The sequence below is a fragment of the Seriola dumerili genome, unplaced genomic scaffold, assembly GCF_002260705.1.
Source record: "Seriola dumerili isolate Sdu_G_001 unplaced genomic scaffold, Sdu_1.0 BDQW01000091.1, whole genome shotgun sequence".
Lineage (NCBI taxonomy): Eukaryota > Metazoa > Chordata > Actinopteri > Carangiformes > Carangidae > Seriola > Seriola dumerili.
The window spans coordinates 5,008,759-5,025,343 of NW_019174346.1; the positions used below are offsets into that span (position 1 = coordinate 5,008,759).

The following is a 16,585-nucleotide window of genomic DNA, read 5'->3' on the forward strand; positions in this document are numbered from 1 at the left end:
GTTGCTCTGGTTTGAGCTGAGCGTATGGAAGCTGCCTGCATCACGGATCAACCAGCCAAGAGAGGGATGGATTCCAGTAATGCAACTACTTTAGCACATTACAGTCCTGTCATATCACAAGAGCATCATAAATCTGAGTTAAACAAGTCCATTCACTGCATGCAAATGAGCTCCAACAACTTAAAAAGAAAAACCACCCTAAAACAGACTTTTAAATACATTTTCTACTCCAGTGATTATGACATTTTTACACAGACTACTGTCACCAAAATGGAAATTAGAAGCTGGAGACATAAACTGATGATAGATTTGTTTCATTGACACAGAATTTGTGACTGAATTAATGGAGAAGTTGAATTGTGTCCCTCTCGTTGTCATTTACGAAAATTATATTTGATGTAGAGCAGAACTTACACTTGTGAACTAGAAAATGTGTCTATAATCCACTAAAACATCTTGAGATTTGTTCCATTATTTCCTGTCCGTGCAGCAGCTGCAGGATTTGTCTCATGACATCATCACTACAGTCTGTCTCTTTACTTTTCAGTCCATCCAAGACTGAGTTATTTATCACTTAAAAACGGACAAAGGTGAATTCTATTTTTGGGTGGATTTCCTTTTTGGAAAAAAAGACGTTTCTTCCAGCATCAAGCACGACAGCATTGTCTCACCATATGAAGCTATATCACTGTGTCTAAAGAGGTGCTGCTGAAGAGGAGTGGGGGGGGGGGGTTGAGGGGCAGAAGTGGTGGGGTGAACAGAGTCTATGGCGCTCCATTCATTTACAGACATTTCTCCAACCGCTCCTCCTGGTAAACACAACAAGGACAGGCACCAGCCCAGCTGCAGGCCTCTAAACACTACAATAGACAAATTGTGCAGATACATCTGGTTCTTATGAATTCAGCCCTTTAGATTTTGGTTGGCAGAGGCGTGAGAACACAGAGCATCCTTATAAATGATTAAAGCTTACTTCTTTAAGGATTATAAAAGTATTTGGAATTCCATGGACATGCCTATTGCTGAGAGAAAGTGTTCCAGGACCAAATAAATGGATGGTTTTTCACATGTCCAAAAGCTGAGCACTGGCAATCAAGTTAAGTTTGTGAGTGATCATAAATTAAATTTATCCTCTGCGTCATGATTGGATGAACCTCTTAAACACCTCAGTCCTGGTTAAACACACTCACCAAAGACAGTCCATCATATACCGCTCAGTTCAAAATTGTTTAGCTTTACTATGGCGAGTAAAAATGAAGTGTTTTTTAAGGGTAAAATCAACAAGATGACATCCAAATAATTCAAACCAAAAGTTTTGCTCATAGTACTAAGAGGATCTGAATTCAGGCCTGTGCTGCCAATTTTCCCTGAAAGGGAACCTTGAAATAAAATCCACTTAAGCCCTCTGTCTTCCCGGCCAGAGTGTAGTTAAATCCTGGCTGTGTATGGACATGATTACAGAGTGCCACAGGTTTTACATCAGTGCAGAACCTTGACTTCCAGCAGGAAGCCTGGTGCACGGGTCAATTATGCCTATACCTTGTTTTGCTTAAAGATGGAGGATGTGTTCTTCATGCTCAAACACACAGGCTGCACCTGAGATTTAAACTTGTAACTGTTCGCGTCTACATCCAAAGAGTAAATAAATAAAACACAGCTTGTAGGAGTATTACTCTTGGCAGAGAGTGTAGACATGGGGTTATTATGAGACGATGCTGGTGTGCTGAGGCCTGCATGTGAACACTGCTGCGGCCCACAGCGGAGACAGATCCGTTTGCTCAGCAGCTGAGCGGGGACACGGAGATGCTCCTTTCACAGTGAGCTGAGCACCGACAATCAGGGCTTTGTCAGGGAGGCATCTGCTGTTACAGCTCACAGGAAGAATACATGTCTCTTTAAAAAGTGCTCTCACTGGGGTTATCAGTGTAAAAGATCGAGTGGCTTCATGTCAACAAACACAAAATGCATGTAAGTGGTAGGATTTTAACAGTGGCAAATAGTCCTTCTTTTCAGGAGTTTCCAGGGGCAAACAGATCCACTTAGTCCAAAACTACAATTTAGTTTTTGTTTAACTCAGTTAATTCAGTTTTTATGTGATACAAATACGCCCAGTACAGCTTCAGTAACATTCAGATTTGTTTTAACCACTTGGCTTCTAACAACTGATAATAAACCAGAAGACATTCAAACACAGTGCAGTGAATAGCCTTTTAAACAATTTATTACAGGTTTTAAATTTAGTATAAAATCTGCACTGATGTTGTCAGTGGTTAACAATTATATAAAACAAATATAAGCCTTAAAGCCGTAAATGATAATAGCTTTTTTAATTGTCACTGCAGAAGCTGTGTTATTGAAATTCCTTGTAAAGGCTTATTCACCTGATTGAAATTCATAGCAAATAATTGACAAGAAAGGCACACAGAATACACTTGTTCCTATAAATTACATATTAACTAAACCACAATTGTAACAAAGGAGCCCCAAAGCGACGATTTGCATTACTGGCAAATACTGGTCAAACTGGTCAAACCTCACATACCCAACATTCTAGTGGCTATGCACGATGAGGGCAGAAAATAATTGTAAATAATATTTATCAGGTATCTACAGATAGTGTAGTGATTGTATGACCTTAATAACCCTCCTTCTAAACCCACATCCTTGTTGATCAGTAAGTGAATCATCTAGGGAATTTTTATTCAATGCATCATGACCTGAACTAGAGGGTGGATTGCCTGTATTCAGTCAGCAATCATTAACAGCGGGAGCCTGTTTTGCAAATTCACATGCCTTTAGAATTAAAATCAGGCATATCGATATCACAGTGACTGTGAATGGGAAAGTCTTGCTTTACTTCTCCAAAAAAATAAAAATAAATAATTCAAACAGGCCATTTGTAGCTGTGCATTTTCATTTACCAGCATGGTAATATCAGTAAGAGTGTAAAGTGTATTTAGAGAATAGTTCTAGTAGCTCGTAGCAGCCAACTTGCAGGACCTCATTCTGCCCTGCTGGACCTGACCAAGGTTAACAGGAAGTACCATCCCTACAGGTATTACGATTCACTATTGAAAATTACTTTTAGTTAAAAACCTTACAGGTATACTTACCCTTTTAAAGTCCCACTTGTTATCAGATTCAGTTTTTTCCTCTTAAAGAAAATTACAGCCTCACTGCGCCATCTTGTGTTAACTTGCAGACGTGACTAGACTTGACAACTCGTAAAGCTCACAACACTGTACATCTAGCTTGAAAAAAGAGAGAAACTCAAAAGCCAAAAACATATTTTTGGAGCATTTTATTACTTTTCTGACAAATATATATATGAAGGTTTTCCTATTAAGGAAACATTCTTTCAAAGATACGTTTACAGCAAATTCATTCCTGCAAACAGACAGGAAACATGGGAAATCATCAGAAGACATGATGGAACTACCTATTTCTATTTGTGCCCAGGAAAGGTAAGGGTGCAATTTAATAATTATAATGAATTCATGACAGTGATACAGAAGTCAGTCTGGTCATTTTTGGTAATGATAAAAATAGAGTTGTTTCACAGGCCAATGGGACATTTTTAAACATTTGTATTATCATAATACATGGGGAGAATTATTAGTTTTGCATCAAGGCACACGCATTGATAACCATCAGTGGAGCATTGCTTTTCTTGCCAAGATATTGGTCCCATTGGGCAGTACAACTGTACAAACTACAGAATAAAAAAAAACATAACATAGGGCCTGGTTTGCAGGAAAACAACAAAAGGAAATTTCAAAGAATTTAGATCAATAATGTACACAGAAATATTGAGCTCAGGCTCAATTGGGGCTGAGACACAATAGTTCTTAAATATGGTGGCGGTGACATCTCAAACGCATTACTCAAATCTGCTAACCGTGACGGAAGACCTGTGGCTCTTACAGAGGATGGAGCTCAGTGAGGGATCTCTTTTTCTGCTGTATGAACTCCTGTAAGCTTCTTTTTCCTTGCCTGAAGTTGCTCTCCCTCCTTGAAAAAGGCAAGATGACCTGCAGTCTGAGGAGAGTCTCAATGTTACTAAAACTTCTTATCTGTGACGTCTTGAGGGTATCGAGCACAGTAGTTGGGAGATAGCCGGCTAGGGGATCCAACCATTTCTCCTTCCATGACTTCATCTCAGAGTGAAGGGAGACCTGATCTGGCAAGTCCTCCTTGTACAGGCGGAACACAAGACCACTAAGAATGCTGGTTTCTACTTTGGACATTGCGTAAGGCACAATCTCCAGACACTTTAAAGTATCCAATACCTTTTCTGTGAAGAGGTCATCAATCTCTGCAATTGAGTGCTCTACAACCTTCATGCTCACTGATTCTTTGTAAAACTCACTCAATGGCTCTTGAAGCACCGAATGCAACATTGTGACATGGAGTTTAGAAGCCAATGCAACAGCTTCCTCAAACCAGGCCTTGTGATGGGTGTCAATTTCACTCTTCAGTTTACTGAGGGACGCTTTGAGATCGGGCAAATTATTCACAGCAAGCAACATATCTAAGGGTTTGCCCTGAAGAGACTGGCTTAGCTTTTTAGTCACACTCAAGACGTTTTTCTGCACAACAGTTGATAGGATGAACTCAAAGTTTCTGATTGCATTGAAGAACTGTGATGCTTGCTGCTGGTTTGAAATACTTCCCTCCCCTTTCAGCTCATTCAAGCATAGCATGACTGCTTCTAAAATCTCAACCATCACTTCATGCATGTCATGACTCTTCTCCCAGTTCTTGATGAGTTTGTCCCTCAGCTCGTTACCTTTTCCTTCATCATGCTGGAACACGTGAATGATCATGTCTTCCAGTTTGTTCTGCCGTTCTGCATCCTCTGTGAGCCAATGTAATATTTTGCCTATGAGAACTGCTCCATCAGCTGCTTCTTCAGCAGGAGAAGATTTGGCCAGCCATACATTAATAGACAAAGCAGAGCTGACAGTTCTTACAGCCTGGGGGTATTTTTTAGCTACTGCTAAACTTACAACCCTCATCTGAGCTCCTACTTCACCAACACTCAGCAAGGCCTGACCTCTACAGTACTCCATGTTAAGCCCCCATTTCTCAGAAAGGGCAGTCTCAATAGCATCTGCAAGGACAACTGGGTCTTCACAGTAAGGGATAAAAGCCAGTGTTTCCTCACACTGGATGTCCTCTTTATTTAGGTACCTGATGCACAAGGGGACATAGAGCTCACCATCAATTTCAACAGCTTGCTCAGTTATAACTGTGAAGAACTGAGAGTCCCAGAGTTCCTTGAGGATTTGTTCACGTAGTTGTGGTTCATAGAAAGATACTGCTTTTCTTGGTCCTTGAGCAACCTCCAGTATCACTTCATTATGAGCCAAATTCACCTCTCCATCAGCAGGATTCTCTGCTACACTGGAGGCTTGCAATTCTGTTGGTGCCCCTGGTTTTACTTCAATGGCTCCTGATTTCAAAAATAAAAATAAAAACATGTCAATGACACACAAAGACCTTCATATAAAACAAACTTTTTGCTTATTTACTGCTTATTGTGTTCCTACAGTCAGAACTATTCACAGTGATGTCTTAATCATGTAGTTGCCATGAATGCACTTACCACTGTCCAGCTTTAGTCGTTGCAAAGTTCCCATCACCTAAAAAATATGCAGAACAATTTTGGTTATGTAATGCTGATTAGAATTGCTGTAAAAAGATTTCATCAATTAATTAAGTTATTTCTATTTTCTTGATTAACCATTTTTGTCTGGTGTCTAAAATGTCAGAAAAATGCATGTTAAAAGTTCCCAGACTTCGAGGTGAAGACTTCAAATGACTTGTTTTGTCTGACCAACTATCCAAAACCCAAAGACATTCAGTTCATCATAGAAGATTAAGCAAACTCAGAAATATTTACATTTGGAAAGCTGTAAATCTTTGCTTGGGAAACTCACAATCATCATGATCCAACCATTTTTACTTTACCTGGGATAGACATGGGTTGCTCTCTGGATCCACCTCCATACACCGTTCAATGACCTCTGGTAATCTCTGCAGTGTTGAGCTGTGAGAGTGGAGCAACACGTGATCCGTTCTACTGCCTTTGCATAGAGTGTTTTTTAACAGATCCCTCATGGAATTCAGCGTGGTTTTCATCAGATCAAACTCCATACTGACACTCGGCAGGACAGCTACTAGCCTAAGCAGTAAGGTAACAGCTGGGTGGCTCTTTGACTCAGGATGGACAAGTGTCTCAGCAATGGATGTTGGAGGAGCACCATCCTGGTACTTCTCTCTCCAGACTGTGGCCCAGGCACTGATTTCCTGCTCGGCTGCTTCCGGCTCAGGAAGGTCTGTAAGGTAGAGGCCGAATGGCTTGTCCGTGGACTCCGACAAAATAGGCTGTGGATTGCAGGAGGGAAGCAATGACAGGACCGACAGGGCTTTTAAGTGGCTGTCTGAGAAGCTGTACTTCATCTCATCAATGAGACTTCTGAGGAGAGGGACACTCAGATTTTCTCTGTAGTATAACTCAGGAGATTCATAGCTGTTGGCTTCCTCTGAAAAGCATACTTGTTCTGGAGCTACCTTGGTTGCTAGCTGAAAGGCCTGTTCAAACCAAGATGAGTGCAGTGTGCTCACATTTTCTAACATTTTGTTGAGAGTCTCTATGATTGAGGGGATTTTTTCCACTTCACAGAGAATATCAGCAGGGTTTCCACAGCGGAAGACAGTGCTACAGTTACGAAGGGGAGCACAAGCATTCTTCAAAATCACAAGGGTGACAATGAAATCCATATTTCTCAGAGCAGTAGAGAGAACTTGTGCATGCATTGACTTGGCACCTGTCGCACTAGAGCTAACAGCATCCAGGCAGCTGAGAATACCCTCCAATGTGTCAGCAAGTATGTCAAAGAAGTCCTCTCTCTTTTTCCACCTTGAGCAACATGTTTCTGGAATTTCCTCCAGGGCCTCTCTTGGCATATTTAAAAGCCCATCAACAGCCTGTGCCAACTGTCCCTCTAGACAAGGAGATTCATCAAAGAACAGCAGCAAGTCCTCTGTGATATCCAACATTTTTGCTACTGAAGGGCAAGGCACACTTCCTGCCAGCCAATGGGCAAGGCCACAAGACTCACTTGGTGTTACAACAGAGAGTGGATAACTCTTGAGGAAATCCAAAGACATTTTCTTCAGGCTTTGGTAACCTGAGCCCAAGTGCATGAATGCTTGTCCTCGGCAGTGAGACATTGGTAAGCCCCAGTCTTCAGTGAGAATCTTTGCAAGGTTATTCGCTTGTGTATCAACATGACAGTTTTCATCAAATGGTAAGAAACCCATGAGCTCAACTTTTGGGGCAGACTCTCCGACATACCTGACAAACACAGGTAGGTGTGTCTTGTCGGCAATTTTCACAGGTTTGTCTGTGATCAGTGAGAAGAATGGAGATTCCTGTATTTCCTTGAGTATGACATCTCTGATTCCATCTATGAGGAGGTTCACCATTTCATCATCACCTAGAGAAGGTGCGCATTTGTTCTCCCTTCCAAACCAGTGGCACATGCTGAGCTCCTGGATGAAATGCTCTCTGTCATCTTCTGAGAGGTCAGAGAGACTGCTATTCTTTTTCCCCAGTAGTGCAGCTAGTCTGAATACTGTCACCAAACTTTGCCGATTATCTCCTGCGTGCCCATTCTCCTCTGCTGGTTTCATGTCATGGTCCTCAATCTTGTCAGGAGATTGTTCAATTTTGAGCTCCTCAGCTTCCTCCTTGATAGAATCAACTAAATGTATCAGGGAGAACAGCATAGAAAATAACATGGCGGTTATGGTAAACACTGAAAATAACTAAACAAAAAAAAAACAAAACAACTTTTAATAACTTGTTATCATTAGTTAGGTAATGTGCTCTTATTACTAGGAATTGCTATTAAATATGTAATAAAATAATAAAAATAAAATATCTCAACAACCATACCTTCCATATTATTTTCAGAGTTCCTGATGAAACTTTTGGATTCCTTGTCCTGTGAATATACCCAGGTAAATAAAAATGAGTCTGACATTCATATAATTAATAAAATATGGAGAATAAAACAACAAAAATAAACAAGAAATGTAACACTGTCTTTTTTTATTATTAAAGAATAAAAGTACGTACCAGGCAGATACCCTCCAAGGCTTGCGGTGTAACCTTCAAACACTGGGTCACCATACGGTCCAGGTCTCTGCTGAAGTCCGTGCCCACCTGCAGCATAGCCAAGCACGAGGACCTGTCTTTAGGATTTGTATTTCTCAGGTACTCTTGAAACTTCTTGTGGCGCATTACAACACCACAGTCCTCCAGTGCTGTGCTGGGAAGCACAGACATAATCCTCAGCAGTGCATTGATGTTTCCAAAGTACTGCATGAGTGGCAGACGTAGTGTGTGAAATATGGAGTTTGGGATGGTCACGGATGCCACTTTGGTCTTCCAGGTTACTCTCCAACAGCACAGCTCTGTGAAGAAGTTGTCAGCATCGGGAAGATCACTGCTATAGAGAGGAGGCTTTGACTTCAAGCTCTCAAACATGTAACTCACTGTGACTGAGCATGGAACCAGAGAAAGGAAGTTGAGAGCTTCTTTGTGGTCTTCTGAAAAATGATCCTTCACTGCATTGATAAGGTTATCTACTAGGGGCACGCTTAAGCCATCTTTGTAAAACCCAACGGGCTTCATCATGCTGTCCCTTTGCACAGAGTTTTCAGGCACTTCAATCTGCACTCTTAGACTCTGTGCAATTGCACAAGCCTCATCAAACCAGTTCTGGTGAAACACCTTCATATTCGTCTTTACTCGGTTCAGAGTGGCCACAATACCACTGATTTGGCAAAGCTGGGATGCGGCACTGAAGTGGTCCTTCTGGAGACCTGCACTCAGCTCTCTGGTAAAAGAGGATGCGTTCTTTAAGATGACCATGGCAATGATGAAATCAAATTCCATGACCTTGCAGAGAAGTGCCCCGGCTTGTTCAGACACAAAGGCTTTCCATCTCTGTGGGTTGTTTTTGATTTTCTCCAGACATTCGACCAGGGGCTCCAGCATCTGCACAAAAACCTCATAAGAGTCATGCTTCTCTTGCCACAGGGCACAGAACTTCCCTTGTAACTCTTGGACCTTTTCATAGCTCTCTCTAAGACCAAAGGCTATAACATGGTCGAGTTGTTTTTCTAAAGTAACACTGCTCCCAAAAAACATCAAAACCTCTTCAAATGTATCCAGAGCTCTTTTAACAGCAGGCACTGGGATGGATTTTGACCACCATGTGTTGAAAGAGTAGGAAGAGCAGTGTGTGCTTATAGCAAGAGGATGTTTCTCCTGAACTTTGCAGGCAAAAGCTTTCAGCTTGTAGGACACGTCACCAGAGCCTAGATATGCTTGACCTCTGCAGTTGTTCAAATCAAGACGCCACTCAACGGTAACTATTTCCAGGAGACGCTGTACCATGGCATCACAATCAAGATCTGCCTCAAGGAATCCCATCAACTCCAGCCGCATGACATCAAAACTGTCCACAAACCTAAGGAAAAGTGGAAGATAGTCTTTCTCCCCCAGTTGCACAACACGGTCGATGAACAAGGAAAAGAATGAAGTTCCCACTTCTGTGAGGATTCCCTCCCTGACAGCATTCTCGCACACAGTGAGAACTTCTTTCATTTCAGACTTGGTCACATACTCAACCTCTCCATCCTGAGCAGAAGTGTCACTATGTAGTCTGCTTTGACTGCTGTATGCGGCTGTCACTGCAGCCTGTAAAGCTGATTTAAGAGCTTCTCTGTCAGTCTCTGCACACTTCATCTCCACAAGCCTTTCAGCATCCATCTCTAAGTTTATGAGTTGTAATTCCTCTTCAGTGTCCTTCTCAGCATGGTTTCCATGGCCTGCCACTGAAATGAAAAATGGGAATGGTTGTGTAAGCAGATTTTACTTCATCATGTTAGTTACTAGGGGAGAGACTGGTAAATAAGCAAAAAAAGTGCATTGAAGATTGCAGAACAAAAATACTATTCAACTTGTTCAAGATATCGCCAACACATTTAATTCCAAAACTTACACAGCTTTCAATTTCCTTAAAATATACTGTAGCCATTATTCTGTAACTTTTCCATCTTTTTGTATGAAGCTGTATTTTCACAACACTGCCTAAAATTGTATATTTTGGATTTCTGACAGAACAGCCTGTTGATATGGTCAATCAACAATTTAAAAAATATCTCACCTTTGGGAGTCTTCTCTTTTGTGTCATCATCCTGTAAAACAAACACAAACACACACACACACACACACACACACACTAAATAACGTACTTTCAAGTAGAAGAGTTGCTTTATCACTTAAGTAAGCTATGAAATTTCAATGAAATTCTGCTTATGGAAATCTACGCACCACTTGCAGCAACTGCAGGATGTCTGGATGCTTTTGGACGTATGAATCCACCATTTGTTCAACGTTGAAGTGCACATCTTGGTTCACATAGACATATGCCATGCTGCACTGTCTTTGGTCCTCTGGTGTAGCTCTCAGGTAGGAGTGGCACCGCTCCAGTACCATATGGTATTGTCCATACACATCAGCCTCCGCATTCACACACGGAACAGTGCCCAACACCCTCAGCAAGCTCTGCACATTCGGGTAAAACCCAATATCTGGAATCTTGAGTGTAGCGAACACTGTCGTTGGTAGGATTCTGCGCTTGCTTGCATGCCTCCATTTCACTTCCCAGCAACCAAGCTCTTCGTAGAATGTGTCAGGCCTTGCAAGGTTGTTCAAGTTGGCGTCTGCTACTTTATCCCTGCGAATGCTGAAATTGTGGTCAGCCATGTAAGATGGAACTAACGAGAGCCATCGGAGAATCCTCACCATTTCAGTGCTGAACACTCTCTTCACCTCTGCAACAAGATACTGCAAGACAGGCCGGCTCAGAGTTTCTCTGTAAAAGTCCTCCAGTGGTGTTTCAGTTGTTTCTTCTTGGTCTATCTCTGGTTTAGTAACCTCCACTCCCAGCTTCTTGGCTCGGCCAACTGCATCTGAAAACCATTTCCTGTGGAATATTGCAAGCTCCTGTTGATATTTGTTTACCAGCTTTAAGGCATTTGAAATTGTGTACTGCAAGGTACTGCTGATGCTAATTATTCCCCTGAGACTTGAGTTGAGTATGCTCACACAACAGAGAGTGTTCTTCAGAACAACAAGTGTGATGATGAAGTTGAAATTCTTCAAAACTGGCTTGAGCTTGGCCATCTGTTCAGCAGTGTCTTCATCTACCTTTGAAATCATCTCATTGATGCAGTTCAGGAATGGCTCCAGAATATCTAACATAGTCTGGAAGGCATCAGTGCTATATTCCCAGTTCCCACTAACAGCTGCTTTGATCCTCTCCACTTCCCCTTTTACATGCCCATATGTCATCTGGATCTTTCCCTCCAATCTTTTGGACAGCTCTGGTGTTCTCCTGAGTAACGAGGCCACCTCCTCTACAGCGTCTGCAACCTTCTGGATGGAGGACACAGGCATGCAGCGAATGATCCATATGTTGAAGGCATATGGGTCACTTGGTGACAGGACTACTTGTGGAAACTCCTGCAGAATCCTGCAGGTAAGGTCTCGCATTTTCTGACACATACTGCCTGTAACCAGATAAGTGAGTCCTCTGCAGTGCTCCATCCTCAGCCCCCACTTGTTTCTCAACTCAGACAGAAGCATGTAAAACAGATTCTCTGCATCCATGTCGCATGGCAGGAACCCAATGAGGTGCTTTTGAGGGAACCCAGCTACTGTCACAGACCTAATGAAAACTGGGATCTGATCTTTTCCCTCTATGCTAGTCACATCTTGAAGCAGAATGGAGAAGAATCGTGCCAGTCTGAGGCTGTTCTGGATCTCCTCTCGCATGAGGTCTTCACTGAACTGGAGGATTTCTTTCTTGTCAATTTTTTCCACACAGATACGATTGAGAGCTTGCTGACCCCTAGTGCCTCCAATCGGCTCATCAGTGTTGATGTTTGCACCATTGATGCTGAATCCAGTCAGTGCCAGGATTTCTTTAAAATATACTTTCAGAGTCTCTTTTGCTTTGGAGCTGGCCACGTCCTCTTGTGTTAGGCCCTCTGTCAGCAGTTCAGGCATTGCACTGTTCTCTCCAGACAATTCTTTTGTCTCCTCAGTCACATCTGCTGTTGCTGTGTTTTCTGATAGGAAAGAGAAAAAACTCAATAAAAAGGGGGAGATGATTTTTAAAAATTGCAAATTCAATCAGTGAATCAATATTTACAACTTGGGCAAATACATTTTAACAGACTAAAATTCAACAACTAATAAGGACTTTTTCAAGCATTACTGTACCTTTTGTTTTCTTTACAGAAGTAGGTTCCTCTTCCGACTAGGAAGATTAAAAGGATAATTACATGTTTGCATTTTTCATGTCTGATGAAAGTTATTTGCAATCATTTAAAAACGCAGTCATTTTAAACATTTACACACTTACAGGATCTCTAGCTCGTTTCCTGTTGCAGGTTGATTGGTTATTCGCAGGAGTTGTAAAGTCAAATATTGTTGGAACAGCATCTTCCTTTAAGACACAACTGGAGGCACTCTAGGAAGAAAAAAACAGAAACAAAAAAGGCGGTAACACTTTTATGCTACACCTCTAAAATTCAAGTTGACAACATATGATATTAAAATAAATATATACAACTATAAGTATGTTTTAACTAATGATTATAAAAGACTTTGATAATTGATTAGAATTTTTTTTTTTTACCCTAACTTCTGATCAACACAAAGCCTGATAAAGGTCACTAAAAAGTAACCAAAGATTTTGTTGTTTACAAAGAACCTTGGTATTATCCAACAAATCAAAACACGATGTCACTGAGCAACAAAAACTGTTGTTGCCTGACAGTATCAATGTTATCTGGTCAACGCTTATTAAGCAGTCTCTTCCATGCTGCATTTTAGTGTTGTAATTTAATTCTCAATATTTATTTTCCCTAATTCCATGTCTTTTGGTACACGGGTAGCTTATAGTGGCTTCAGAAAGTATTCAGACCCATCCACTTTTTGCACACTTTGTTGTTTGTTGTTGTAGATTTAATTTTGATTTTTCATTTCCCTAGATTCTGACCTTCCTGTTCCTGCCACTAAGAAGCCCCTCCACAGCATGATGCCTCCACCACCATGCTTCACCTCAGGGATTGTATTAGCTAGGTGATGAGCAGTTCCTGGTGTTCACCAGATGTAGTGTTTGGAGTTCTGCCCAAAGGTTTCAGTTTTTGACTCGTCACTGAACTCTAGTCAAGTTGTAGACACATCTCAAGGAAGCCACAGCATAGGGTCTAAATACTAATTAAATTGTAATGTAATTTTTTGATAATGATAATAATTTAATAAATTTAAAAAATGTATTTTCACTGTGTTATTATGGGTTACTAACTGTAGTATGATGGGCAAAAAAGGCAGTTTTATCCATTTAAAATTAAATGTATAAAAGTGAAGGGATCTAAATATTTCCTGAAACCAGTTTAATGTTCAGTTTTTGTTGACACTATCAAAGTGATGTTGATACAATTCTGTGGGATTTTTTGAGGCTATAGTTTCAATCAATGGATTACACTCCATTGATTGATTGCACATATGTATCACTTACATGTAAGTGAATAAGGAACATTACAAACATCTCTTTTTTTTTTTTAACTTTGCAAGTTTCACAAAGATATGGAGATTATATTTGAGCTTTTGGATTGAATTGCATTAGACTGTTTTTCAGGTATAGCTAATAAACTGGTAATTCTGTATTAACAAAACAGGGAACAAAATGGCAACTCCTCCTCTTGTCTAACACACAAAAGGGTAATGAGCAATAAATCTGCATCTTACCTGATGAGAGATCATAGAGGGCTCAAAGTGCTTTGCACAAAGTCTGTACAGCTTATGCAACTGCTCAGGAGGCTCTGATGACAAATCTTGGCGACGACAGTTGTTCAGCCATTGTTTACAGCTGAAAAATAGAGAGGGGGGGGGCATAAATGGTTGGGTTCAAAACCATAAACTTGATTAAAATAGGCATTTGCCAAAACACTTGTGCACATTATTTTCTGTTCTCTAAATAAATTAAATAATGACTTGACAAAAATCCATAAGAGCTCTGAAAGGTTGGAGAACTCCCAATTATTTCTGAGGTGAAAACAGTCTGCTCCACTTTGAATGCTGTTCACTGTGATGCACCCATTTGACAATGAGCATGGTGACACTTTACATTAATATAGACTGCAGCAACTGGCAGGGCTGCTTGAGCTAGGCTATTTTCTTAAGCAGGTTAATTAGGTTATGACACACTGGAGGCACAATAGTTGCATCAAGAAGCATAGCAACAATGTTTATTCAATAATTATTTAAAAAGGTGACCTGCTTTTCTTATCTCAACATGTTCAACATACTCACTGGGTGAAAAACTGACTGTTGTTCTTATACAATAGATAATCACTTTAATATAACATTGGTCCAAACCATTGTAGATGCCAACTGTTTCAGTCAGCCACTGACAACTTTTGAAATGCCAGTTACATTAAATGACTTCATCACTGACAGAATGCAAAGATAACAAAGACAAGACAAAGATAGACAAAGATAACGGTTTGTTAGATTATGTGTTTGGTTTTAAGAGGTCAAGTCTGGAACAATTACCTGGATTCGGCTGATACACCTGACTGAAACTGCTTTGGTTATCTGCATTTGTAACCCTGCCTCAGTGTTAACGATGATATAAAAGAAAGAATTAAGTTGTGACTAAAGCCTTCACCACTTTATATCTGCTCTTCGTTTGTATTCTGTCTTTTATTTTTCTTATATATATATATATATATATCCCTCTCCTGTCAACTTATTTAATTGATGCATACAGAGAATAAGGGTGGATAGAAATGCCCAAAAGAAAATGAAATTTAATTCCGTAAATCTAACACATTATTAGGTGGGTACCAGTTTTAAAACAATCACACGGCAAAGGGACGGGAAGAAAAAAACACAAACTCATTGCAGGGCTGGGCATTCAATTTATTGAGACCCCGTGATGTATTCGGAGGTAGTCTTTCCTCTGGCTTGGAGGTTACATTTCCTGTGCACAGACACAGTGCTGTGATTCAGCCAGCTGAACTGCAGCTGCCATGAAATTACAGTTCTAAAATTAATTCTACTCAATTGATTTTTAAGCAAGATAACATGCCTATAGTTATGTAATGCGGCCGGGATCTCAGAGTGAAAAAACAGCGCCATATATGAAGCAGCAACAGGATAAAGGGAGGCGCTAGACTGCTCTTTATTCATACGGGTATCACCTTTTAAATCGACGTAAATATAAGTTTCAGTTTATATTGTTCACAATGAGCTGCACTGTAAAAATGACTGTGTGATTTACGCTGTTTAGTGAGCTACAGCCACAAGAAAATAGCATTATCAATAGGTGGATTTTCAATTTTCCTGAGCTAACGTCAGTCCTTAACGTTACACACTACTGAGACGGTAGGTGTCGTGTACCGATGGCGATTTAAATTACAGCACAAAAAAGTTTTTAAGTATGGTTTCTCTTGGGTTTGTGGAATGACTGAACACAAAGATAAACTGATGGAGCCAATATCACAAGTCACTGTCGGTCTCTGAGCCTAAATCAGTGAACGGAGCCTATTTCACACGATTTTTTCTTTCAAGAGTAACTAGTCTGCGCCATTTTCGACAGACTTGTGTCACTGTTAGCCAACATGATGTTAGGCTAACGCCAGTGCTAACTGTGGATAGCTGACACATTCATTGTGCATGCTCAGGGCTCATTTCTAACCCACGGCTCAATGAATTAAGTATATGTCTTACCGCTCCGGATCCACGGGGAAGCTGAAAAGTGTAGTGGTTGATTCCCCTTGCTGGTAATCACAGCTCGCCGCGGCGCAGCAGTCAGTCATTTTGGACTGCAATGTAGCTAGCTGGTAAGTTAGCTAGCTTAGCTGGCGGTTGCAAGCTGGCAAGCCTACTATGAGCAAACCTGCAGGAGAGTCTACAGAGTCATGCCTTGGGCACAACCTGCAACCGACACAGTTGAGTTTCAGTGTTGTTTTAGCTTAATGTCTCTTTGGCAAACTAAGAACCTACTAATTCCATGCTTTCAAAAGTTGATGTTGCGTGGTGAGCCAAGAGTCGCCGAAAGCGTGTTATCCCACCAAACAGGAACTACACCGTGCAGTACAACATGTTACTCAGCAGAGGGCAGAGTGGCCCCGCCAGGCCCGGCCAAAGAGTTTCACTGTCAAGATAACTTCCATCCTATTCCAGTTTAACCGAACAAAGCAGGGAAGTAGCCCAAGTCCTCCAACGTGGTCTTTCAGACCAATTACAAATACTTTTGATTTCAGACGTGGTTAGACAACACGTTTTTACAGACTAGGCCTAGTTCTGCCAAACCATAAAGCGGCCCATACTGTGTCAACTGGTGTGTTTTTTTTTTAACTCTGAATTTAATATATATGGTGGAGCACAGTGGACCGAAAAGGCATATTTGTTCTTTGTTCACTG

General features: G+C 40.9%; 1 protein-coding gene across 1 annotated transcript; it reads right to left on the minus strand.

Moving 5' to 3' along the window:
- Nucleotides 1-3,294: 3,294 nt before the first annotated feature.
- LOC111222180 lies at nucleotides 3,295-16,216 on the minus strand. Its single transcript, XM_022745785.1, has 11 exons — nucleotides 15,890-16,216; nucleotides 13,904-14,024; nucleotides 12,513-12,620; nucleotides 12,371-12,407; nucleotides 10,415-12,216; nucleotides 10,248-10,278; nucleotides 8,150-9,915; nucleotides 7,967-8,015; nucleotides 5,974-7,772; nucleotides 5,609-5,645; nucleotides 3,295-5,455 (listed from the first exon to the last, which is right to left on the minus strand). Exons 1-11 carry the CDS (start codon nucleotides 15,976-15,978, stop codon nucleotides 3,921-3,923), a joined length of 7,374 nt encoding a protein of 2,457 aa, XP_022601506.1. The 5' UTR covers nucleotides 15,979-16,216; the 3' UTR covers nucleotides 3,295-3,920.
- Between the last annotated feature and the right edge of the window lie 369 nt (nucleotides 16,217-16,585).

Excerpts from the sequence above, each read along its gene's own strand:
- LOC111222180 (XM_022745785.1), bottom strand. The coding sequence starts at position 15,978 with ATGACTGACTGCTGCGCCGCGGCGAGCTGTGATTACCAGCAAGGGGAA. Across the intron at positions 14,025-15,889 it reads TTCCCCGTGGATCCGGAGCG|CTGTAAACAATGGCTGAACA; the intron begins GTAAGACATATA and ends TCTATTTTTCAG. Across the intron at positions 10,279-10,414 it reads TCCTGCAGTTGCTGCAAGTG|GATGATGACACAAAAGAGAA; the intron begins GTGCGTAGATTT and ends TTTGTTTTACAG.